Source organism: Mauremys mutica, chromosome 2 (genome assembly GCF_020497125.1).
Source record: "Mauremys mutica isolate MM-2020 ecotype Southern chromosome 2, ASM2049712v1, whole genome shotgun sequence".
NCBI lineage: Eukaryota > Metazoa > Chordata > Testudines > Geoemydidae > Mauremys > Mauremys mutica.
This window is the reverse complement of record NC_059073.1, coordinates 295,122,082-295,145,618: the sequence shown is the minus strand read 5'-3', so window position 1 is coordinate 295,145,618 and position 23,537 is coordinate 295,122,082. Positions and strand designations below refer to the sequence as shown.

Here is a 23,537-nt window from a genome sequence, read left to right as displayed (position 1 = left end):
CTGGTCACTACCTTTTATCTGAAACCTGACAGATGTTCCCCCCAGAGAGAACCAACCGTGTGGCAGAGCTGAACCTTTCCCAGTGTCCCTGGCAGGCAGGGGACTCGTGGCATCAGGTCACTGGCTGGGAGGGCAGGTGGATTAGGCAATGCATCGCCCTGCACAGAGGAGCAGGGAGCAGGGGTTGGAAATGCTGAAGGTCGAGCTGGTTTGAAGTTCGGTGTTTCTCCGAATGATTTGAAGAGCTGAATTCTCAGCACAGAGTCTGAGCGCTGGGGGTGGGCGGGGGGTGGGGGGGAAGGAGACACTTATCCCTAGATACTGAAGCCAGCTATTCCCTGCTCTGTGCCTCACTCACGCCCCTAACCGTAGCCTGCCCCCCCACCCAGCCCCTGATCCCACTTTCTCCCTGCCAACAAGACTCAACCTGCGCGCTGCTCTTCTAACCCTTTGTAAAGCACTCTCCTCCCGCCTTCAAAGCGTTCCGAGCTGACCTCCTCTCCCCGGACCCCACACCCCATTGCCGCCAAGCCAATCTAGCCCCCAGACGTGCTCCCAGCTGAGTCCCTGGCCCCTGGCTGGGCCGAAAGAGAGGCGGGGGGAGGGTGACTGCACAGGGCGTACAGCCGGGGAATCTGGGAGCATTTCTAAAGGTAGCCCGGTACAGTTAAAGTGGGGCTGGGAGTACGGGCGGCAGGTTTGTATAATTTTTGGTGGTGCCCAGAACGGGTCCGAGCAGAGCCGTCCCGTCCACAGGGGCCTGGAACCAGCAGCAGCGAGTGACCCAGCCCCACCCTGCTCCCGGCATCGCTCGGGGAAGGGGACGGAAGCTGGAAAGAGGTGGGGTGGAGGCTTGGGGGAAGGGGTGGAATAGGGGTGAGGAGGGGGCGGAGCAGGGGCGAGAAGAGCCGGGCGGGGGCGGAGGCTTGGGGGAAGGGGTGGAATGGGGGTGAGGAGGAGGTGGAGCAGGGGCGAGAAGAGCCAGGCGGGGGCGGAGGCTTGGGGGAAGGGGTGGAATGGGGGTGAGGAGGGGGCAGAGCAGGGGCAAGAAGAGCCAGGCGGGGGTGGAGGCTTGGGGGAAGGGGTGGAATGGGAGTGAGGAGGAGGTGGAGCAGGGGCGAAGGCTTGGGGGAAGGGGTGGAATGGGGGCAGGGCAGAGCAGTGCCTGGTCCCTTTTTCAACTGGATTTTCCAGTCAAAAACCAGACACCTGGCAACCCTAACTTGGAGCAGGCCGGAGGGGGGACAGAGTCAGGACACCTGGGTTCCATGGCCTCAGCCTCTCAGCTCTCTGCTCCCTAACTGGGCAGAGGTAGCATTCTGAGGGGGGAAGGATAGTTCAGTGGTTTGAACATTGGCCTGCTAAACCCAGGGTTGTAAGTTCAATCCTTGAGGGGACCACTTAGGAATCTGGGCCAAAAATTGGTCCTGCTAGTGAAGACAGGGGGCTGGACTCAATGACCTTTCAAGGTCCCTTCCAATTCAAGGAAATTGGTATATCTCCATAAATTTTTTTTTTTGGTCTCTATGGTGCTGCCAGAGCAGCACTCTGGCACATCTCTATGGTACTGTGTAAGGGACACTCTGGTACATCTCTACAGTCTCTATGGTGCCACCGCCCAGGCACTCAGAGAGGCGCGGCACCCTGCGGGCACATCTCTATGGTGCCATCGGAGCGGCGCTCTGGCACGTCTCTATGGTGCCATGGGAGCGGCGCTCTGGCATGTCTCTATGGTGGCATTATCTGAGCGGAACTCTGGCGGACTCGCCTCTATGGTGCCATGGGAGCGGCGCTCTGGCAGGACTCTATGGTGTTATGGGGCGGCGCTCTAGCTGTCTCTGTCAAGGCTCCTCTCCTCCACAGAACACCGCGCCGGCCCCTCCTGCTCTCCCAGCTCCCGGGAGCGCCCTGCCCCGCCCGGAACTACATCTCCCATCACCCCGCGAAGTCCCGCGTGTTCTCGCGAGATTTCTGGCTCCTAGCTTTCCCGTGATCCCTTGCGGGGTCGCGCTCAGCTGCGGCGCCTCCACGGGGCTGGCTGAAGGTGAGCGCGTCCGCGCGGCGTTCCGCCGTGACGTCATCCCGCGAGGCTGGGCGGTCGCCGCGGTGATGCGGGTCTCGGGCTGAGCGCGGGAGTTGGACTGCGTTGCCATAACAATGCGCGATGACGTGTTCCCGCCACAAAATGGAGTCACGGGGTGACGTAAGCGCCGCTGCCGTGATGTGAGGCGGCGCTGTTGGGGTGTGGGGGGAGGCAGGGGTGGCGGCGGGGAGAAGTGAGGGGGAGGGGCCGTGTGGGGAGAGGCTGGGATGGGGGCAGGGAGAGGCTGGGGGGGGGTGGGGGACGATGTGGGAAGAGGCTGGGAGGAGGGGGAGGCTGAGGTAGAGGGATGGGGGCAGGGAGGGGATGGGGGGTAAGGGTGGGTGGAGGCGGTGGATGTGGGGAGAGGCAGGGTGGGGGTGGGGAGCAGCTCGGTGGGGGTGGGGAGCAGCTCGGCTGAGGTTAGTTTTATCCCTTGTAAGTGCCCCGTGATGAGGTGAGTTGTTAGTTGCGCGGGCAGAGGAATTACTCAGGATGCTGCCAGGGTGGGAGGGTGACTGGGACTCATGGGCTGGAATGGAGACAAGGGAAATGAAGGGTAAATATCAAGGACAATCTCCCTAGTGCATCCGTGACAAGCGTAAACCCATCCCCTAAGGCAGTGGCTCTCAACCTTTCCGCACGACTGTTCCCCTTGCAGGAGTCTGATGTGTCTTGCGTACCCCAAGTTTCACTCACTTAAAAACTACTTGCTCACAAAATGAGACATAAAAACACTGATGTGTCAGTGCGTGCTATTATTGAAAAATTGCTTACTCTCTCGTTTTTACCATAAAGTTATAAAATACATTGATTGGAATATAAATAATGTACTTATATTTCAGTGTATAGCAGGGGTCCCCAATGCGGTGCACCCGCGGGGGCATCTAAATGCGCCCGCATCCTGGCTGGCGGTCAAGAATTTTGGTCCTTCATCTGGTGCCCGCCAGACGAAAAGGTTGAGGACCACTGGTGTATAGTATATAGAGCAGTACAAGTAAGTCATTGTATGAAATTTGACTTTGCTAGTGCTTTGTATGTAGTCTGTTGTAAAACTAGGCAAATCTCTAGATGAGTTGGTGTACCCCTGGAAGATCTCTGCGTACCCCCAGGGCTAAGCATCCCCCTGGTTGAGAACCGCTGCCCTAAGGGAAGGGACAGGAGCCCTGTTAGACAGGACATTACAAATTAGCTCTGTAAATGGACTGTAGGGGACCATCGTGCCATGGTGGTTGGAGGAGGACTGTAGCGAAACAGCAGTAAATTCTCTCTTTAGATCTCGGTAATAGCTGGGAACAAGCTTTCAGCTGAGCTCTGTTGATGTTTGTCCATCTCGCTCCCTGCAGTGCTAGCTCTGTTTGACTTGAATTCAGGGGGTGGGCTAAAGGAGACTCAAAAGTCGCACTGAGTGTTTGCCAGACAATGGCTGCTAGTAGATACAACCTTGTACACCGCTACCCCGATATAACACGAATTCGGATATAACACGAATTTGGATATAACGCGGTAAAACAGCGCTCGGGTGGGGGTGGGGGGGAGGCTGCGCACTCCGGCGGCTCAAAGCAAGTTCAATATAACGCGGTTTCACCTATAACATGGTAAGATTTTTTGGCTTCTAAGGACAGCATTATATCGGAGTAGAGATGTATTGCAAAGATGCTCAGTCTCACTGCTTTGGGACTTCTGTGAAAAACACATCCTGTGTTCAAGTCTCCTGGGGACAGATGTTTTCAGCTTGGATTGACCCTTATTGTCCAACATCCCCCTGTGCTCAATGAAATATGGAAACAACTTGAATTGCTGAAGGAGCTAAAGTGGCTGAGCTTGGGTGTCAGGCAGCAGGATAGGGAGGGGAAGTGCACTTTCTCTTTGTAGGTTCAAGGGTTTAGTTGTTCTTATTGTGGTTCAACTGCATCAATCAATAGAGCCGTCCAAGAAACCCCTCCCTGTGTGTAGAGGGGGTTCTGTTATAGCACAGTGGCTAGGGAGACCGGGGAGCCAACATGTGGGGCAGAGCAGGGAAATGGGAGCAGAACCAAACCCTTGAGTACTTCTTTGTAAATGACTGCAAACCAAGAGCGTGCTGAAAGCCAGTTCTTCTCACCAGTGCCATCCTTTTGACCTGGGTGGTTAGCCAATATCTGGGGACTTGTGGGTTGTTTCTGTTGGGCGCAATCGATGATGGAATCAGGCATTTCTTTGATGCAGCCCTGTTTATCTACAAAGAATATGCAAAGTGCTGTCTCCCTGAACACAGCAGGAATCAAGCAATTGGAGAGAGCTGCTTTGTTCATGGTTCCAAGCCCCTTTCCAGCTAGCACTGTGCCCAAGAGCTTTCTCTTAAGATCATGCTACAAATGCTTCTCTGGCTGTCTCTGGTGCTTCCCTGCTGTCTTCTCTGTGTGCCTCTGTGGTGTTTCTGGCTGCTTCTCTCCCCACGCATGCACGGCTCCATCGCAGCAATACCCATGTGACGGAGCGATTCTGGCGGGACCCAACTGAGAGTGCCAATTCAGGACCAATTGCTCAAACAGGGCAGTCACAGCCCTAGGCTGGGGTTTTTCCACCTCTAAGGCAAACCAAACCAGCCAGACAAAAAGGACTTTGGTCTCACCCCACTGGCTAACCACAAGTCACACAAGCAATTTCCTTAGACACTCCAGTCTCCCAGCATCACCACCAGTGCACTCGTCCTGGGGATAAATGGTTATGAAAACCAACACCCCAATAAAAGAAAAAGGTTCCCTCGATCCCAAAGGACCAAGCCCCAGACCCAGGTCAATATACACATCAGATCTTACCCACAAATCACGCTGTTGCCAATCCTTTAGAATCTAAAATCTAAAGGTTTATTCATAAAGGGAAAAAGGTAGAGATGAGAGGTAGAATTGGTTAAATGGAATCAATTACATACAGTAATGGCAAAGTTCTTAGTTTAGGCTTGCAGCAGAGATGGAGTAAACTGCAGGTTCAAATTGAGTCTCTGGAACATCCCCTGCTGGGATGGGTCATTCAGTCCCTTGTGTAGAGCTTCAGTTTGTAGCAAAATCCCTCCAGAGGTCAGAAGCAGGATTGAAGACAAGGTGGAGATGAGGCATTAGCCTTATATAGACTTTTCCAGGTGTAAGAATCCCTTTGTCTTCACTGTGGAAATTTACAGCAAAAATAAAATGGAGTCTGGAGTCACATGGGCCAGTCCCTGCATACTTTGCTGAGTCACAAGGCGTGTCTGCCTTCTCTCCATGGGTCAATTGTGTAGCTGATGGCCCTTAATGGGCCATCAAGCCAGCTATGCAGGGCTGACATCAGCTTGTCTGGGACACTTCCCAGAGGCAGATCATAAAACAAAATATAGACATTACAGAGCCAATACTTATAACTTCAACTACAAAATGATACACAGACATACAGACAGCATAATCATAACCAGCAACCCAGAACCTGGTCTTAGACACCTTATATGACCCCCCTTTACTTAGGATTTGGTGCCACTACAGGACCTTGGTTGCAACCCATGTTCTATATGGTCCCCATTTATATCAATAACGTCACACCCCCAACGCAAAATTGATGCAGGAAGGGATGACAAAACATCGCTGACTGCATCCCAAGAGCCCCCTTTCCTTGGGTCTGTCTCACTACAGCTAGTGTTGGGCTAGAGGCCGTACCAGTGTATAACCGAAATGGTTTATCAAAGTCATGTTCAATAACATGAATGAATCTCTTTACAAACTCAAGGTGTAACTTGATTAGCTTTTGCAGCATGGTTCCTATATGTTTCATGTGATCTTGCCAAGAGCTAAAGAAAACAGCTACTTTATCCATACCAGCTCTGGCCAATGTTTTGAACCCAATTAACATTAAACCCATGTAGATATTGATGTTGTTCATAGTACAGGACTCTTGGCATTTAGCCATGAAAGCAATATGGTAGTGTGCCTCAGTTTCCCCTTTCATACAGCACATCAGGTCTGGAATGTATTTTCCCCTGTGAAAAGTTCCAACACTGTTTACATGCATTAACTGTGAAACATCAGTATAGCAAGGCCCTTTAACATAAAGTGTGTTTTCATGTATTCCTTTCAACATGTTTAAGGGATTTTCCAAAAGATTAGGCACATTGTACATTGTTACAGTTCTTGGCAATAGCAACACATTAGTTACAAAATTTAGCATTAGTAATAACAACAAATTCATTGCAAGTGTCCATTTACAATCATATTTGTCATGCCACACCCTTGGCTCAATACCATTGGAGATTGGGCATTTTAGGGTTAACCTGTGGCTTCCCTTTGCAAAATTGAGTCTTCTCTTTCCTTCTGGATTAAACCCTGATTTTTCTTGCTTAACCGAATTCACTGGCTGATGGGGTGGGCCCTCTGTGCTAACAGCTATTAGCAATTCTTTCTTCTCCCTGCCAGCCAAGTAATTTGCATTAACACAGACACTAGCTTTTAACTCTTCAGCTGCAGTAAACTGCTTGCACAGGCTACCATGAGGATTCCTTTCCCTAGGAGCTTCTCTAAGCAGCAATTCACCCCTCACAGAAATTCTGCCCTTCCCCTCTTCACCTAGGGCTCGCTCTAAAGGAACACTTCCCTGAGCAACCACAGATGCTTTCTGGGTCTCACCTACATTCAGAATAACCTGAGGCCCATCAGGCGGATTTCTACACAAGCCCCTTTTAGGCACACCTACAGACTTTCTAGATAACAGGTCAGAAGCAGTCTCCTTCCCTTGGCCATGAACAAGTTTAGGAATCTTTTCCTTCTTGCTACAAGTTGTCAAACTGTCAGTAGGTAACACACTTAAATCACCTTCATGCTCTTCTTGTGCCCTGGCTAGGGTATCACCCTGATCAGACAGAGTTGCTGCACCCTTTTCCAACCACACATTAGCAACTGGCAAACTACAAGCACCAGAACTGTCTGGTCTTTGGGACCTTGCTATGACACTAACTGGATGCAACCTAGTCACAGTGCCATTCTCCCCAGCAGACACAAACTCAGGACTATTCCCTTCCTGGGCTTTAGCTGTATTTACAACCAACTCCGAGACAACTGAATCACCCTCAACCATCACAGGCTGAAAGGCCCCTTCTGTTTGCTCCACAGACACAGAAGAGCCGGAGACACATTCTCCTTCACCAGACACACAGCTTGGGATTTCACTTCCCTTGTCCCAGCACACAGGGCTGTTCACAGACAACTGCTTGGAGACTGGGGTAGCTTCCTTCATAGGCAAGTCAATACTCCTGACAGAGACAGGCACATTCCCTCCACTGTCACATTTCTTCACACAGGAAACAGGTAAGGGATATGGACACTCATCTTCCACTATCCCTCCCTTCCCAAACTGCTGATTAGACAAAGCCATCAGCTCACAAGGCTGCCTAGGCTCCTCCAAACTTTCCCTACCAGGCACATTGCCTCTCCCAACAGATAAGCTGCTGCTCTTTTCACTACACTGAGCTACTTTTAGCAAATCACAGTTACCCATTTCAGGTTTACTTCTACAAGCTGCACTAGCCACCAATCCATTACCCATTACAAATTTACCCTCTCCTTCCTTAGTTAGGGCTTTAACCTGACCATCTACTTTAATCTGCTCCTGAGAAACATTTTCCTCCCCAATGAGATCTTTCTGCTCTTGATCTAACTCCAGATTAACTTCTGAGACATTAGACAGACATTCAGAAACTTCATTTCCAGACACACTGCTTTTTTGCACAGACAAACCTTTGGAGCAACCCACCTCAGGCAAATTATTGCTCACAATAGACACAGGTTTAAGATCATTCCTCTCCTGTGACTGGCTACCTGGATTGAACAAAGCTTTAACATTTTCCCCAATTAAAAGATCTTTAGGCAATAACTTCCTGACACCAGCTATCACTTCATGCTGAGCCCCATTCCATTCAAGGTGGATTCTGGCTAAAGGCACACGGACAGTAAACTCACAGAGGATCACAACATTCACACTCTGATTTGGTAAATAATCTTCCTCTTTGACCAGATCTGCTTTAACAAGAGTGATGTTAGAAGCCATAATTTGCCCTAAACAGCTTTTACCATTGACTTTTACACTCTCTATGAATTTTCCATTACCATTCCCATCCATAGCACTGGCACAATTTATGGGGCCACCCCCTATCGAACACACAGTAACAGCATTGACATAAAAGGTGGCATTGTTGGGGTACATTTGGTTACCCCCAGACAATTGCTCAGATTTATATAACATACCAACATTGTTACAAACTGGACTTTCAAGAGGATACAGTCTCTGCTGTTCTTCCATTGCTTTTTTGACTTGGATTTGGAGTCTAGCTGTCTCCTGTTGCATTTGTCGAGTTTTCTCCTCAGCAGCCAGCAGCTCCAGACGCCTCTTACGAGCTTTTTCTTCTCTCTTAGCAACTTCTTTCTTTCTCTCCTCAGCCTCTTTCTCCATTCGAATTTCTGCCAGTTCTTGCTCATAATCAAACTGCAGGCTGTCTCTCAAGGCTTGCAGTTTCCTTGCTTTTCCTGATGCTTTCTGTCTCATGGTCACTGATCTTTAACCAACCAAACTCTCAATCCCAAAGTTAAAATTTGGATAGCGCGGGGTTCTGACCCAAAGCTTAATTGACCTGGTTCTGTGGATCCAAGCACGACTACGCCACTGTGACGGAGCGATTCTGGCGGGACCCAACTGAGAGTGCCAATTCAGGACCAATTGCTCAAACAGGGCAGTCACAGCCCTAGGCTGGGGTTTTTCCACCTCTAAGGCAAACCAAACCAGCCAGACAAAAAGGACTTTGGTCTCACCCCACTGGCTAACCACAAGTCACACAAGCAATTTCCTTAGACACTCCAGTCTCCCAGCATCACCACCAGTGCACTCGTCCTGGGGATAAATGGTTATGAAAACCAACACCCCAATAAAAGAAAAAGGTTCCCTCGATCCCAAAGGACCAAGCCCCAGACCCAGGTCAATATACACATCAGATCTTACCCACAAATCACGCTGTTGCCAATCCTTTAGAATCTAAAATCTAAAGGTTTATTCATAAAGGGAAAAAGGTAGAGATGAGAGGTAGAATTGGTTAAATGGAATCAATTACATACAGTAATGGCAAAGTTCTTAGTTTAGGCTTGCAGCAGAGATGGAGTAAACTGCAGGTTCAAATTGAGTCTCTGGAACATCCCCTGCTGGGATGGGTCATTCAGTCCCTTGTGTAGAGCTTCAGTTTGTAGCAAAATCCCTCCAGAGGTCAGAAGCAGGATTGAAGACAAGGTGGAGATGAGGCATTAGCCTTATATAGACTTTTCCAGGTGTAAGAATCCCTTTGTCTTCACTGTGGAAATTTACAGCAAAAATAAAATGGAGTCTGGAGTCACATGGGCCAGTCCCTGCATACTTTGCTGAGTCACAAGGCGTGTCTGCCTTCTCTCCATGGGTCAATTGTGTAGCTGATGGCCCTTAATGGGCCATCAAGCCAGCTATGCAGGGCTGACATCAGCTTGTCTGGGACACTTCCCAGAGGCAGATCATAAAACAAAATATAGACATTACAGAGCCAATACTTATAACTTCAACTACAAAATGATACACAGACATACAGACAGCATAATCATAACCAGCAACCCAGAACCTGGTCTTAGACACCTTATATGACCCCCTTTACTTAGGATTTGGTGCCACTACAGGACCTTGGTTGCAACCCATGTTCTATATGGTCCCCATTTATATCAATAACGTCACAACCCATCCCCCTGCATATGCTCAACTCCTTGCTTATGGCCTGTGTTTTGGGTGGTGGCTCCTATTGTTTCAACCATCTTATTCCATGAAGGACTTAATTGTTTCTTACATTTATCCTGAATGAAGGGCAGCTTTACCCCCACCCGCTTCAAGTGTCCACCCAGCCCCAGCACATCGGGCACTAGCTCTGGGCACTATGGGATGGAAAAGCCCATCAGCACCTCCCACATCAAGAGGCTATCCCATGTATGCCTTGGAAAGTGCTTTCTGGGTGGGGAAAGCAGTGGTTTCCATGTATGTCTTTATGGGAGGTGGTTGAGGATCACCATTGCTTGCCTCACCTGATATAGGTAGGTCAGGAGTGGTCCTCCCCAGCAGTTATATGGGAGTGAAGAGAGGGTGTACAGTGGTCCCAGGGTCTCTCCTCTTCTGTGCTTCCTGCAGTGCTAATGTGGAGGCTGGACCCCATCCCCTCCTGCCTCCCTGACATCTCCCTCTCTGAGCCAAACCTGTCCCTGGCTGCCTGCCAGTCGGGAGGCCCCTCTGCACGGGGAGCCCAGCTCTGTTGTCTTTGTAAATAGAACGAGGGGCCAGCAGAGGGATTTCTCTGGTTTCGTTGCAAAGTTCCTGTGAGTTTTCCTCTCCACACTCCAATGGCCCCTCCAGCAGGCTTGGCCTCTTCCCTTCCTTTTGGCTTCTTCCTGGGGCTGGGATGCGCACACGGCTTCCTGGTGTGTGCCGGGCAATGCCTCACTTGTTTCGCGTGGGAGTGTGGCTTCCTGACGAGAGCTGGGGACTGGAAGTCAGGATGCCTGGGTTCCGAACTCAGCTCTGCCCTGATTTCCTGAGTAGTGCTGGCCAAGTAATTTCCTGTGCCTCGGTTTCCCCATCTGTAAATGGGGGATGATTCTCTTTGTGCCGCAGAGGTCCGAGTGCCTGATTCTGCGCTGCTGGCACTTCCGCAGTTACCCCCGATCCTCACCGGGTGAGATCAGCACAGCTCCTTACTCTGGTGCACTACTCCAGTTCCAGGAAAGGTTGAGAACCGCTGATCCAAATGAGCTTCCTTAACTGCTTCCTGTCTTACCGGCCGAGTACTGAGAGTGGTTCTGCCTGGTAGGCTCAGAGACTCACCAAGAGCTGCCACAGCACTAATGGAGCTGGCGGGGGCTTTTATTAGAATTTGTGGCCCAATACATCTGAGGGTGCATCAGAGAAGATGAGTGTGGAAGTCCCTCGGCCACACCCAGTCACCAGTGTCTAACCGGCCTGATGACACTTGGCATGAAACTTCTTGCCAGTCCTTGCCTGGGACTTCTTCCCCGACACTACCCCTAGGCTGCATAGCTTAGCTGGTATCCATAGTGCCCTCTTGTTCCTCAAATGCTCTCGCGAACCAGGAGGAACATGGATTTTAAAGCATCTGAAGGTGCTGAAGTTCAAAGCCTGTTTTCTTAGCTCAAATTCTGGTCCGTGGTTATGCAACATTTCCCAGTGAGTAGCTTTCCTGCAGGGTGCTGTGTCCTTCCAGCACCAGCCCAGGGTGAACATTTCCCTTCAAAGCAGAGCATTTGGGCACAGATGAAGATGAAAGTGCAGAAAGCTCCACACAGAGAGGGTAGAAGAGATGAGGCGTTTTCAATAAATGCTCCTGCCCCAGAAAAGTGGAACTAATGGCATTTGCGACGTAAAGCAGGTGCTCTGCCCGCTCAGCGCACACAACATCACCTCCAGGATTAGCTACAGCAAGGCTCCTCTGCTGCCAGGGAGAAAAATCACTGGAGAGGAGACTGGAGGTAATTCCTCCCTCATTACTATGGACATCTGGGACAGTTCAGTTAAAGTGCAGGGTAAGCCTGGGTCCGAATCCCAGCTCTGATACTCGCTAGCTGCAAGGCCTGAGGAAAGTTCCTTCCCATCCATGTCTCCATTACTGCCTGCTACCTTGGAGTGCTTTGGGGATCGGCTAACCGCTTTGGAAATGGGATGTTCTCTGTCAGCGCGACGGGTCAGGCACTGAGAGGTGTGCAGCTCTCCTGACTTCAGTGGGGAGCTGACAAGCAGCCCCTCCGAAAATCAGGGGCTGAGTGCAGTTGTCATGCCCATCAGACTTAACCCTTCATGTGCTAGCTAGTCAGAGTTGGAACGCAAACACTGGCTACTTTGTGAAGGTGTGGCAGGGGCTGTAGTGTATGAATCGGGGAGGGTTTCTGGCAGCTTCGGATGAGGGTGGGGCTCTTGTCCGGAGTGCTGCCATTCTATACATCCCCCCGCCCCATTCTGCATTCTGTGCTGGTCCCCCTTTCTCAGACAAGATAGCGCAGCAATAGGATAGGAAGGGGGTAGAGACGGAGCCGAGGCCGGGAGAGATTGAAAAGACTGGGCCAGTTCAGTGGAGAGAGGAGGAGACAAAGATGACTGGCTAGGCAGGTAAATCAGGGCTCCACACTGCCAGAACAAAGGGCCATTCCGTGACTTGAAAGGCAGCAGGTGGAGAACTCCTCAAAGGAAGGAACTGGTGCGTAATTCACCTGTAGGACTCTCAGCCACAGGCTAGCGCTAAGGCCGGGAGTCGCTGAATAAGTGAAACAAACGATGGGCTGGGGGGAAATTCGCCGCATTCCTGCTTCCTGCGGCGCTACCCTTCAGGGCTGTGGGTCTAGCCCAGCTGAGGGGCTGGGATAGAGGGGCGGGCTGGCTGTATGCTGTACCGGGGGCTGCTGGGAGCTGTAGTTTTCTCTCCCCTCCCCCGTTGTGTACTGTGAAGCAGGCTAGGCAGCACTCACGTGTGGTGCATCCTCTCGCCAGCATGGACTACAAGTCCCAGGAGTGCTGAGCGGGCTGGTCTTGGGGAAGTTTGCAATAACAGGGCTCTGTGAATTCAGTACAGCGCCTGGGCTTCGCTGGACTCTTTCCCTAAGATGGCTGGAGAGAGGTGGGATGAAAGCGTCGGTCAGGTCTCTCTCTGAGCAGCTTCCAGCCTTTGGGTTGTGCCTCTCTCCTGTCCCCAGCCCCCGCTTATTAGCTCTCCTTGCTGTCAGTGCAGGGATCTGCAGCAGCCCCTCGAAGAAGCTGGGAGAAGGGACGATTCGAGTTGCCAATCCTAGTAAAAGGTGAAGGGACAGGATCTCGTCCTCACATCCTCCACACAGGATCCACGGCATCTTCCACCGAGGCGTCTCCGATGGGAAAGTGCCTGCAGGGGGTGCTGCCCAGGTAGGCCGCAGCTGGGGGACTGCAGGGTGCCAGAGGCTTGCCTGACTGCTGGCTGGCTTGTGCACACGCATTGCGGACAGGGAGGGGTTAATTCTGATCTCTCTTTCCGCCCCCTCCCCCATCACAGAAGAGAGGAAGGTGGTGCTGCCTTTGAGCTCTTGCTGCTCTGTGAGGGGTTTGTGGTGGGGGAATTGGAGACCTAACAGTGTGTCACCCCATTTGTTATTTTGTGCCTTCGTTCACACTCCTGGCTGAGCTCCCTGCCCCTTGGGGACAGTAACCAGGCTGCTGTCATAGACTGAGGACTTGGATCCCATGGACTGTTCATCCGCCCGAGACCTCGGCTGTATGCCTGGCACCCCCTCCTGGAGGGGTGGAACCCGCGCTCCAGTCGCCCTAGGCCCCAAGACCAGTGCTGATTCCCCAGGTCTCCCCAGGATTTAAGCTCCGCCCGCCCGGGCACTCTGGTTTACAGGTTAACCCTACAGCGACTTTGTTACAGTTAAAGCAAGTGACACAGAACTACACACACCTCACTCATACCCAGAGTACAAGGGATATGCAGAGCTATGGAGAAGTAACAAACAGCTGCATGCAAGACCCTGCCTCAGTTTCCTCACCTCTCCTGAGAACCCTTTGGGTCTTAGTCACTGCACCTCCGGGAGTCCAGGATCCTTCTGTGCCCCCTCTCCTCCTGCCCAGCTTTCTCTTTGGTTCTGGGTTCCATTAGCTAGAGACCTTCCCGACAGTAAGAAATACAGCTTGACTGTTTTCCTGGGAGGGAGGAAGTGGTAATCCCAGATTCACTGATAGGGAAACTGAGGCACAGCAGAGAAAGTGACTTGCTCAAGGTCACACATTGAATCAGTGGCAGAGCTGAGCGTAGAACTCCCAGTCCCCTGCTCCAGCCATTCCCATGTGTGAGATGCTGCCAGCCAGCAGTTTGTTCACAGGCGTGTCCCCTGTCCATTCCTACCCCAGCTATCCCAAGCTCCGTCCTCCAGACAGAACCGTCTGCTCTCTGACATGACATCTGCGGCACGGTGAGGTAGGCAGGAGCCGTGGTACCACCAGCCACCCCTCTTGTACTCAGTCATGTCGCCCGGTACGAGTGCCTGGCACACACAGCCTGTTCTCCCATTTCGGCCTTGCCCAGTAGACGGGTGGGTGACTGCTGTGCTGCTGAAGCAGGCAGGGCTGAGTGGGGGCTTCTTGTTGCAGGTGCTGGTGACGTCTGAGGATGGCAGGGTCTGTTTCTCCCCGGCGGAGTGGGCGGCGTTAGCGGAATGGCAGAGGGAGCTGTACTGGGACTAGGAGCTGGTCACCTCGCTGGGTGAGGACTGTCTGCTGCACAGGCTAGAGGTGAGAGGCCAGGCAGTACAAGGGCTGGAGAGTGCGGATCTAAATACACCTCTTCGGTGGGGGGCAGTGCTGGGTGGGGCTCAGCTGTCTCACTGATTGAGGAGCCGTTACCGTCTCCTCCTTCAAACCCCTTTGCAGGTCTGCTCCCCGAAAGCAGAGCTGGTTCTGCCGGTGCATGGGGCAGCCCTTCCCTCCAGCCCCGGACGACAGTGTCACAACTCACTGCCCGCCTCACTCGCTCTCACCGCCTGTGCTCCCCCAGCCAGGAGCTGAGGGAACCTGTACTGGGGCTGCCAGGAGCCAGGCTCTGTCCTTCCTCACGGCTCCACTTTGCAGCCCCCCCGGCAGGGCAGACGGCTGCTCCCCGGCTGCAGCGGGTGGTTCTGGGTGTGGCTGTGAGGGGTGCTGGAGAGGATCACCCTCTTTGCGATGTACCTGGCTGGTTGGTGGGGCAGCAGGGAGCGCCCTGTCTCCCTCCTCATTCTGTCCCTCCCCTCCTCAGGCGAAAGCAGCTCCCCGGGAAGAGCGATCAGCCTGGGCCCCTGGTGGAGCAGGGTCTGCGAGCCCCATCCCCCACACAAGGCAGGGAGGCTGGGGTAGCCATGTCCGAAGAACCGCACCCCTCAAAGGAGGGAGCGGGATGGCACAGCGAACTGGAGCTGGGCTGTGGAACCTTTTCTCGCGGCGTCACCAGTTCAAATCCAGGTCAGTGCTGCTCCAAAGTCATTTTCATCTGAGCCTCTTTGGAGACCCTCATGAAATTATTTGGAGGGCGACGGTCCACTTAGGCCACCTCCTAAAATCCGCCCCCAGCCTGGCCCTGTCGCTGTCCATCTTGCATGAGACACTGGTGATTGAGTGGGCAGCGGAGACTTATTCCTCCCAGCCCCCCCGGGCGCTAGAGGGGCTGGGTATGATTGTGCCGTTTTCCATTCTCCCCTCTCTGACTGTAGCCGTGCTCTGAGCAGCTGTGTCCCTCCACCCAGCGCCAGCTAGCAATGCAGCGGGGACCGAGCCCTGGCTCCTGTTGGCCTCACTGCGGACAGCAGTGGTCGAGCACCTGCTAACAGGAATATTTTCCCCCCGACCCAGGCCACCCAGCTCTCAAACCTGATTTCTTGTTCCGGATTGAACGAGGGGAACAACCAGGTGTGGGGGTTCAGCTGGTCTCTGGTGGCTTAGAGCGTCCGCCAGATCCCTGCGCAGGTGAGTGCTCAGCACAGTAGCTAGGTAGCAGCACATGAGGTTGAGAGAAGCAGATGAAACTGCCATTGGCTTAATCCTTCCATGTCTTTACTCACCGAGATCTGCTAGAGTTTCAGGAGACGTGTCAGTCATGGGTTTGCACCAGTCCTAAATGGCATCTGGCAGTCGCCCCTCCCCTTTGATTGAGCGGTTCAGGGAGGATTAGTGGACAAGGCAAAGGATGAGTCTAGGCTCCCTGGTTCTAATCCCAGCTCTGTCAGTCTGACCCCCTGTGCAAATTTGAGTCAGGTCACTTAACCTTCCTGGGCCTCAGTTTCTCCATCAGTACAGTGTGGCTAGTGATCCAGACTTTCCTCCCAGGAGACAGGCTGGAGATGGGATTCATTGACACATGTTACGGGCTTTGAGATTCTGGGTTGAAAGGCACCAAAAAAGAACCAAGTATTTTTAGGAACATTTGGAAGATGTGTTGAGAGCTCACTGTTTTCCTGGCCAGACCTGCTCTCCTCTGTCTGCCAGTCGCCCGCAGGACAGCAGTGAGGAAAAGGGGGGCTAGCCAGGGAGCTTGAGGGTGTGTTGATTGTATTGTCTTGTATCTTTAATTCCCCATTAGGCAGCAGAGGCTTAGAATAAAGACAAAGGTTCCCCTGGGACTTAGGTTAATTGTTTGAGTTGTGAAGTCGCAGGTGCATCGTCTCCAGCACAGTGGTGTTGGCACTGGATGCGCCTAACCGTACATGATGACATCCTCTGTCCCCTCAACCAGGCTATGGATTTTTCAAGCCCGATGGTTTATTCCGTATTGAGCAATGGGAGGAGCGCTACATGGAGGCTCAGCAGAAACTGGAGGAGAGCAAGATCCTCGGAAGTGCCTGCGTAGGTGAGTGAGAGCAACGATTGGTTCTGCTCTGGGCTCCCCTTCCAGCGGAGGCTGAGGTCAGCATAGGGGGTGGTTTGCTGGACCTGTTGTCTCAAAGGGCTGCAGTTCCATTGCAAAGATGAGGACAGCTGCAGTCTGCTCTGCTTTGTGCCAGTTAGCTGCGGCCTCTGCTGTTCTTGCAGGCTGCCACTGCAGCCCTCAGCTGGGTACAGTCTGGGCCCAGCCTGAGGAGCTGCTTGTTTCTGTAGAGTTTTACCAACGTCGAGGAAGGCCCATGGGTTCATGCCGTCACTCTCTCTTTGCAATCCAGCAGAGCACGGGGGTGCGAACACAGTCGAGCAAGAAGAGAACTCGGAGAGCTTTGCTGCAGACTTAGAGCTGTCGCCCGTGGTCTGTGACAGTTCCGACGGCTCGTTTCACAGTCGGCAGCTGGTATCCAAGAGGCAGCAGAGAAACCCGACAAGGATCAAGATGGAAGAATCAGCTGGCTTCAGCAAGTGTTCAGATGCCGTCGTACGTCAGCTAGGGGCTGGGCCTTTCCAGTGTGCCGAGTGCGGGAAGCGCTTCCGGCAGAAGCAGAGCCTCATCACGCACGAGAGGATCCACACGGGAGAGAAGCCCTACAGATGTCCAGACTGCGGGAAGAGCTTCAGCCAGAAGCCCAACCTCCTGACTCACCGGCGGATCCACACCGGGGAGCGGCCCTTCTCCTGCACGCAGTGTGGGAAGAGCTTCAGCCAGAAGGCCAATCTCATTGCCCACCAGAGAACCCACGTGGGGGAGAAGCCGCCGCAGTGGGGCGGGCTTGGGGGGAAGCCAAAGTCCCCAGCACAGCAGGGAGACCAGGAGGAAAAGCGGCCGTTCGTATGCCCCGAGTGCGGGAAGAGCTTCACGCAGAAACCCAACTTGGTGACTCACTACCGGACCCACACGGGCGAGCGGCCCTTCAGCTGTGCCCAGTGCGGGAAGAGCTTCAACCAGAAGACCAACCTGGTGACTCACTACAGGACCCACACCGGGGAGCGGCCCTACGCCTGCCCCCAGTGTGGGAAGCGCTTCACCCAGAAGACCAACCTGGTGACTCACCAGAGCACCCACACGGATGCGCGCCCCTACCCATGCGGGGAGTGCCAGAAGTGCTTCAAGGACAAGGTGTCCCTGAAAGCGCACCAGAGAACCCACAGCCTAAGCCAGCCCAGACCCTGTGGGAATCCAGAGCCAATCCCACTCCACAGTCCCCCCGCCGTGCCGCTCCAGCCCGCAGGTGCTGAGCAGGAGAGCCAGCGTGACCCCACTCAGCCGGTGCTAGCCCAGAAGATCCCCGGAAGCCAGGCACTGTGCACGTGCACTGACTGTGGTAGCAGCTTCCCCCAGAAACAGCACATCCCACTGCCCCAGCAAACCCCCTCAGCAGAGCAGGCCTTCCTGTGCGTGCAGTGCGGGGAAAGCTGCCCACAGGCGGCTCTTCTGAAGTCCCAGCCCGGCCATGCCATGGAGAGGCCCTGCGAGAGCGTCCAGTATGGGAGAGGCCTCAGCCTGAACCAACATCTCCTCAGACACCTGGAGCCCTGCCTGGGCCCTGGCGACGCGGCGCACGCAGCCCCCGGGGCAGAGCGGCCCTTCATCTGTAACCAGTGCGGGAGCAGCTTCAGCTTTTGGCCGGCTCTCGTTGCCCATCAGGGCAGCCACGCAGGATGGCAGCCGTATCCGCTTCCTGAACGCGGGAAAGGCCTCAGGCCCCGGCTGTCCCTGCCAGCCCAGCAGGATGCGCAGGTGGGGGAGACAGCCTGGACGTGCCCCGAGTGCAGGCGGAGCTTCAGCCAGCACAGCCAGCTGGCAAAGCACCGGGAAAGCCACTGGGGCGACAGGCCCCATCGGTGTGACGTGTGCGGGAAGAGCTTCGGCTTGAAAGCCAACCTGATGACGCACCAGCGGCTCCACACGGGCGAGCGGCCCTTCGCCTGCAGCCAGTGCGGGCGGCGCTTCAACCAGAAGGGGAACCTGGTGACTCACTACCGGACCCACACGGGCGAGCGGCCTTTCGCCTGCCCCCAGTGCGGCAAGAGCTTCAGCCAGAAACCCAACCTGCTCGCCCACCAGAGAACCCATGTGGGGCGGCGGCCCTTCGCCTGTGCCCAGTGCCCCAAGCGCTTCAAAGGCAAGATGTCCCTGAAGATCCACCAGCGTGTCCACGGAGGGGAGAGACCTCCCGCAAGGCCGCCGAGCGTGGATCTGATGGAGGCCCATGCCGGGAAGAGGTGCTGTTCCCACTCGCCATGCGGGAAACCCTTCAAGGAGCACGTCGCCCTGCAGCTCCCGCAGCGAGTGCCCGGTGGGGAGCGGCCGTACGCCTGCCCGGAGTGTGGGAAATGCTTCCGGCAGAAGGTCACACTGGTCACGCACCTCCGGACCCACACCGGGGAGCGGCCATTCCAGTGCACCCAGTGCGGGAGGAGCTTCAGCCAGAAGCCCAACCTCCTCACACACCAGCGGACTCACACCGGCGAGCGGCCCTTCGCCTGCACCGTGTGCGGGAAGGGCTTCAGCTGGAAGCCCAACCTGGTGACCCATTACCGCACCCACACCGGGGAGCGGCCCTACAGCTGCACCGACTGCGGGAAGACCTTCAGCCAGAAGCCCAATCTCCTCACTCACCGCAGAACCCACTCCCAGCAGAGGCCATACGCTTCCCCCAGTGCCATGCAAGCTTCCCCCACGGGGACACCTTCACCCTGTGCTGCGGTGGGGACTGGCCCCACGTGTGCTTGGCCTGCAGAGGGCACCTCAGCCACCGCATCCCCCACGGCGGGGAGCTCCTGAAGCCAAGCAAGCAGAGACATGGTGTCAATGCAGCGGGGGTGACAGGAGCTTTGACGATCAGAGAGCTCTGCGGGCGCATCAGAGAGCACCCGTCCCCCTGTGCAAGCTGGAGCGAGTAGAGCGTGTGCCTGATCGGCGAGCTGTACGGTGACTGGATCTGGGAACCTGGGACTAACCCGTGCTGCTGCCGCACCCACGACACCAGACACGGACCGGGGAGTGTTACAGCCAGAAGCCAGATCTGACTTCATTCTGCACACACCGAACTTCAGAGAGGACACAGCTGCTGGCAGCGGGCAGGCCGGCTGATCGATCAGCACACATTGCTGCAGAGTGCAGAGAGACTCCGAGTAGTGCTGTGAGCAGAGCGAGGAGAGGGCACAGCAAGCTGGCAGGCCTGGGGCCCTGCGGCGAGTGTCCCGGGAAACCCACCCCTGAAAGAGACTCCCTGGGCGGGAACGGCCTATGGAGCTCTGCCCTCTCGCCTCCCTGGAGCTAAACGTGGGCTGGGGGTGGCTCTTGGAAGCTCCGATCCAAGCGGAGGCAGAGCCTGGCTAGCCTGGGCGTACGTTGTTCCGAGGGTATTGCTGGGTTCTGGATCCCCCCCCGAGCCAGCTGCAGGGCAGTGAAAGGCCGCCTGGGACTGCAAGCTCCAGCCCCTGTAGACACAATAACGGGGGAGGGGGAGGGGCAGGAGGCCCAGCCCCAGAGAAGGCTGCGGTTGGTCTGAAAGCAGTTGCGGGGAGGGGGCGCGAGGACGAGGTGCCCTTGCTGGGGAGCAGGAAGGAGAAGCTGGGTGCTGATGCCCTGGTGGAGGAGGACTGCATGCTGGGGCAGAGCTCGGCTCCATGGGCCCGTCAAGGGGCAGCGGGGGGACATGGGGAGCCCTGGTACCTGCTTAGCTGAGCCGCCAGCCTGGGCCAGGTGTGTAATTAGCTCCAGGGCGGAGAACAGAGCCATGAGCAGGCTGCAGCGTGATACTCCCAGCTACGCTCTGCCCGTCGTCCCAGCAGGAGCGTGGCGACACCATGACTGTCGTATGTCCCAGACAGGAAGAAAAGAAATACTAATGGCAGGAGGACTGGGGGGTGGGGCACGCAGAGCCCATGGCTGGGGGGACATGGGGCACACAGAGCTCCTGGCAGATTGGGGAGGGCAGAATGGGGGGCACACAGAGCCTCTAGCATGAGGCTGTGGGTTGTGGCAGGGAGCCCCTGTACTAGAGGGGGAAGGGAGGGTGGCACCTGGGGAGCATGTGGGGAACGGAGGGATGCAGGGACCCCGGTGTGTGCGCTGAGCTTGGCCTGCAGCAGTGACAGTGCGTGTGGGACCCTCTCGTAAGTTCTCTCCCTTACCTGGAAGCGCAGCCAGCAGTGCCCCAGGGTGTTACAGCTCAGGGGGTATCACCTGGGTAGGTCGGTCACGCAGCAATGGGCCCCGCTCCGACGGCTGCCCCATTCCCAGGCAGCAGTGGGCGTCTGGCTCTCAGGCCTCCCCAGGATCCCTCGTGCCGGCGGCGAAGGCACTGCCTGTCCGTGGATTGCTGCCGCAGGGTGTTGGGGGGACTGAAGCTGCCTGCTGCAGCGGTGGGGAGGGGACAGCCTGGCCTGTGGGTGTGGCTGGGTGAACAGGGTCGAATGATGAGAGGGAAGAAGCCAGGGCTGGTTGGGGACCAAATCCTGTCTTCACTTAGTGACAGTGAGGTGGGGCCTGCGCTGCACCGTCCCTTCCCGGGCACCAGCCCCTGCTGTCACAAGCACAGGCTTCTGCTTGCCCCACGGGCTGGCGCAGGAGGGTGGGACAGGAGCCCGGTTCCCACCAGCCATTGCCACACTTAGTCCTGTTGGGCAGTCCCAGCATGCGGGCGGAACGGGCCACTGGCCTGGCCTCCCGGGAGCCCCAGAGCTGATCTGGGGCAGGGGCAGGCGATGGGCGTGTGCACATGCGAAGCGTGCAGGGCTCTGCCCTACCTGCTGACTGGTTCACCGGGACGTCGGGCTGCTAGGCCAGCACCTGCCTCCTGCACTGACCTTGCGTAGCTCCCAGGAGCGCCGGGGGGAGCTGGCTACAGAACCACTGGGGCTTCGCTACCTGACCGCGCGCTGGCGTCTCCCGAAGCTTTGGGGCCCCTCCCAGCAGCAGCGGCTGGCTAGGGTGAGAGGGGCACTTGGGTGGGAACAAACTAGCGTGTTGCTTCCTTTCGTTCTTGTCTAGCGTCCGCAAGCCCCCCCGGCATGCCAGCCGGGCACCGCTGTGCAGCAGGGTTCATGGAGCGGGGTGCTCTGGAGGGGATCCTGCCTCAGGCGGCGGGGAGTGAGGCTGTACACTCCACAGATGGGACTGGGCTGCGAGAGCCGTGCGCACCCCGTCCCTCGCTCGTGGGCACGGAGCCGCTTCGTTCCCAGCCACTGAGCCGCACCGGTGAGGACCGCGTCCTGCTCTGGATGGTGGTTAGCGCTGGGTGTGACATGGACTTGTGCCTTCAGAGGAAGTTCTTCGGGGTGGGCACTCTTCCTGCGCCAGGGCGCTTGGTGCCACGCTGATACCCACGATAACTGCGCGTTTGCACTTGGTGTGGACACTCACTAGGTTACAGCTGTGGGATGGCGTTTCAGCCCCCCGTGGTTGGTGATCTAGGGCTGCCCTGTCCCACGACGGGCCCTGATGTGCTGCCACTGGGCCAGGTGTGCGTTTCCAGTGTGCCATGGAGCTGCTGGTGGCACGTCAGTTCCTTGGGGGTCAGCACCCTGAGGTGGGCCGGCAGAGCCTGGAGGACCGGTAAGGATTGTGCGTGGCTCACTGATCAGGCTCCTGGCTAGGCAGCCAGCTGGATGGGACTGGCAGGGGCAGGAGGCTGCCGGATGGGGCGGGATGGCACAGTTGCTTAGCATGGTTGGGGACCATTTCTCTAGCATGAAGCCAAACCTCCTGTGTACCCGCAGCCCTCTCATCACCAACCATCTCGTGCTGCTGCTGTGTATTCACGGCATGTCCCTGGTGGGAAATGCCCATGTCACCATCCTTGCTAACCAGCCCCGCGCTCGCGCCGTCTTTCAGAGCCAGGGAGTCTCCCCCTGGTATGTTCATTTACAATAAAAGCTTTGGGGCAGCAGGTGAGTTCTGTGGTTTGGAAATGCCTGTCTGCTTTTGTGGGCTGCTGGGCAGCCAGGGCCAGCCGCAGAGGGGAACCTGGTCAGGGGATTGGGTTCCAGCCTCTCGCTTCTAGGCTGAATTCAGGCCAGGCCAGCAGTACCTGCAAACCTTTGCTCCTGGGTGGCTGGTCAGAGGCCTGTGAGAGGCGGGTGGCCCTAGAGCTCCTAGCTCTCCTCGATGCACAGTGTAACCTCTGGGTATTGGCATCTCTGGCTGGCCGAGCCGTGGGGCAGGGAGATTGCAGCCCCTGGACACCCTGCAGCGTTAGGCCCGTTGGCCTGGTCCTCAGCCACCACATGTAGGGACTTGTTTGATGCGAACAAACATACATCCGTGGTCCTCGTGCACTGTCCATGGTGACACCAGGACACTGAGCTGTCCCAGACAATCCAAGCCGTGCAGTTGGCTGGAGAACCACTGCTGGCCGGCTGAGCGCTGCTTCGGGGGCTGGATGGATGTGTCCCAGGCAGCTTGGCAGAGGCGCTGCTTAAGTGATTGAAAGTGTGGCCGAGTCTGGTGCATGGCATGGCTGGGGAAGGGAACGGGGAGCTGCAAACTGCCTGTGGGTCAGCCTCTTGCACTGATGTAAAGTAGCCTAGATACCTCTTAAGATGCAGCAGGGTTAGTGTGCAGTGTGGTGTGGAGTGTGTGTGTGTGTGCTGGGGGGTGCTGTGCGCAGTGTGGTGGTGGTGATGCAGTGTGGTGTTGGGAGTGCAGTCCACAGTGTGGTGCCGGGGTGGTGGTGCAGTGGGGTGTGTGTGTGTGTGTGTGTGTGTGTGTGTGCTGTGCGCAGTGTGGTGCCGGGGGGGGGTGCTGCTGTGCGCAGGGTGGTGGTGGTGGTGGTGCAGTGTGGTGCCGGGGTGGTGGTGCATTGCGGTGTGTGTGTGTGCGCGCTGTTTGCAGGGTGGTGCTGGGGGTGCAGTGCACTTGCTCCAAAGATACTACATCCCGTGGTCTCAGATGACTCTCGTTTAGTTATTCTCTTCCTAGGTTTTACACCTGCAAAACTCCTGTGCTATACAGTCCCATTTAAACAGTATGACGGAAATAGTATTTATAATCCCCACAGCAAAATGA

At 55.6% G+C, this 23,537-nt stretch overlaps 1 protein-coding gene across 13 annotated transcripts; it reads left to right on the top strand.

The window, feature by feature from the left end:
- The first annotated feature begins 1,921 nt into the window (after positions 1-1,921).
- LOC123363353 (zinc finger protein 585A-like) lies at positions 1,922-22,419 on the top strand. Of its 13 annotated transcripts, none has more exons than XM_045004216.1 (7): positions 1,922-2,044; positions 12,865-13,039; positions 14,261-14,401; positions 14,904-15,106; positions 15,494-15,607; positions 16,374-16,487; positions 16,798-20,174. In XM_045004216.1, the coding sequence occupies exons 4-7, from the start codon at positions 15,004-15,006 to the stop codon at positions 19,305-19,307; spliced, it is 2,841 nt and encodes a 946-aa protein (XP_044860151.1). In that variant the 5' UTR covers positions 1,922-2,044; positions 12,865-13,039; positions 14,261-14,401; positions 14,904-15,003; the 3' UTR covers positions 19,308-20,174. The 13 variants fall into 13 exon arrangements, 12 of the variants coding, with proteins under 12 accessions (XP_044860151.1, XP_044860149.1, XP_044860146.1 ...); XM_045004214.1 differs by lacking the exon at positions 1,922-2,044 and adding an exon at positions 2,064-2,203 and having other exon boundaries at positions 12,870-13,039; XM_045004211.1 differs by lacking the exon at positions 1,922-2,044 and adding an exon at positions 2,064-2,203.
- Positions 22,420-23,537: the final 1,118 nt, after the last annotated feature.

What these genes read in the sequence shown, in the direction of transcription:
- LOC123363353 (XM_045004216.1), top strand. Translation starts at nt 15,004, where the DNA reads ATGTCCGAAGAACCGCACCCCTCAAAGGAGGGAGCGGGATGGCACAGC. An exon ending in TCCGCCAGATCCCTGCGCAG is followed by an intron (nt 15,608 to 16,373) that starts GTGAGTGCTCAG and finishes CCCCTCAACCAG; the next exon opens with GCTATGGATTTTTCAAGCCC. An exon ending in CCTCGGAAGTGCCTGCGTAG is followed by an intron (nt 16,488 to 16,797) that starts GTGAGTGAGAGC and finishes TTTGCAATCCAG; the next exon opens with CAGAGCACGGGGGTGCGAAC.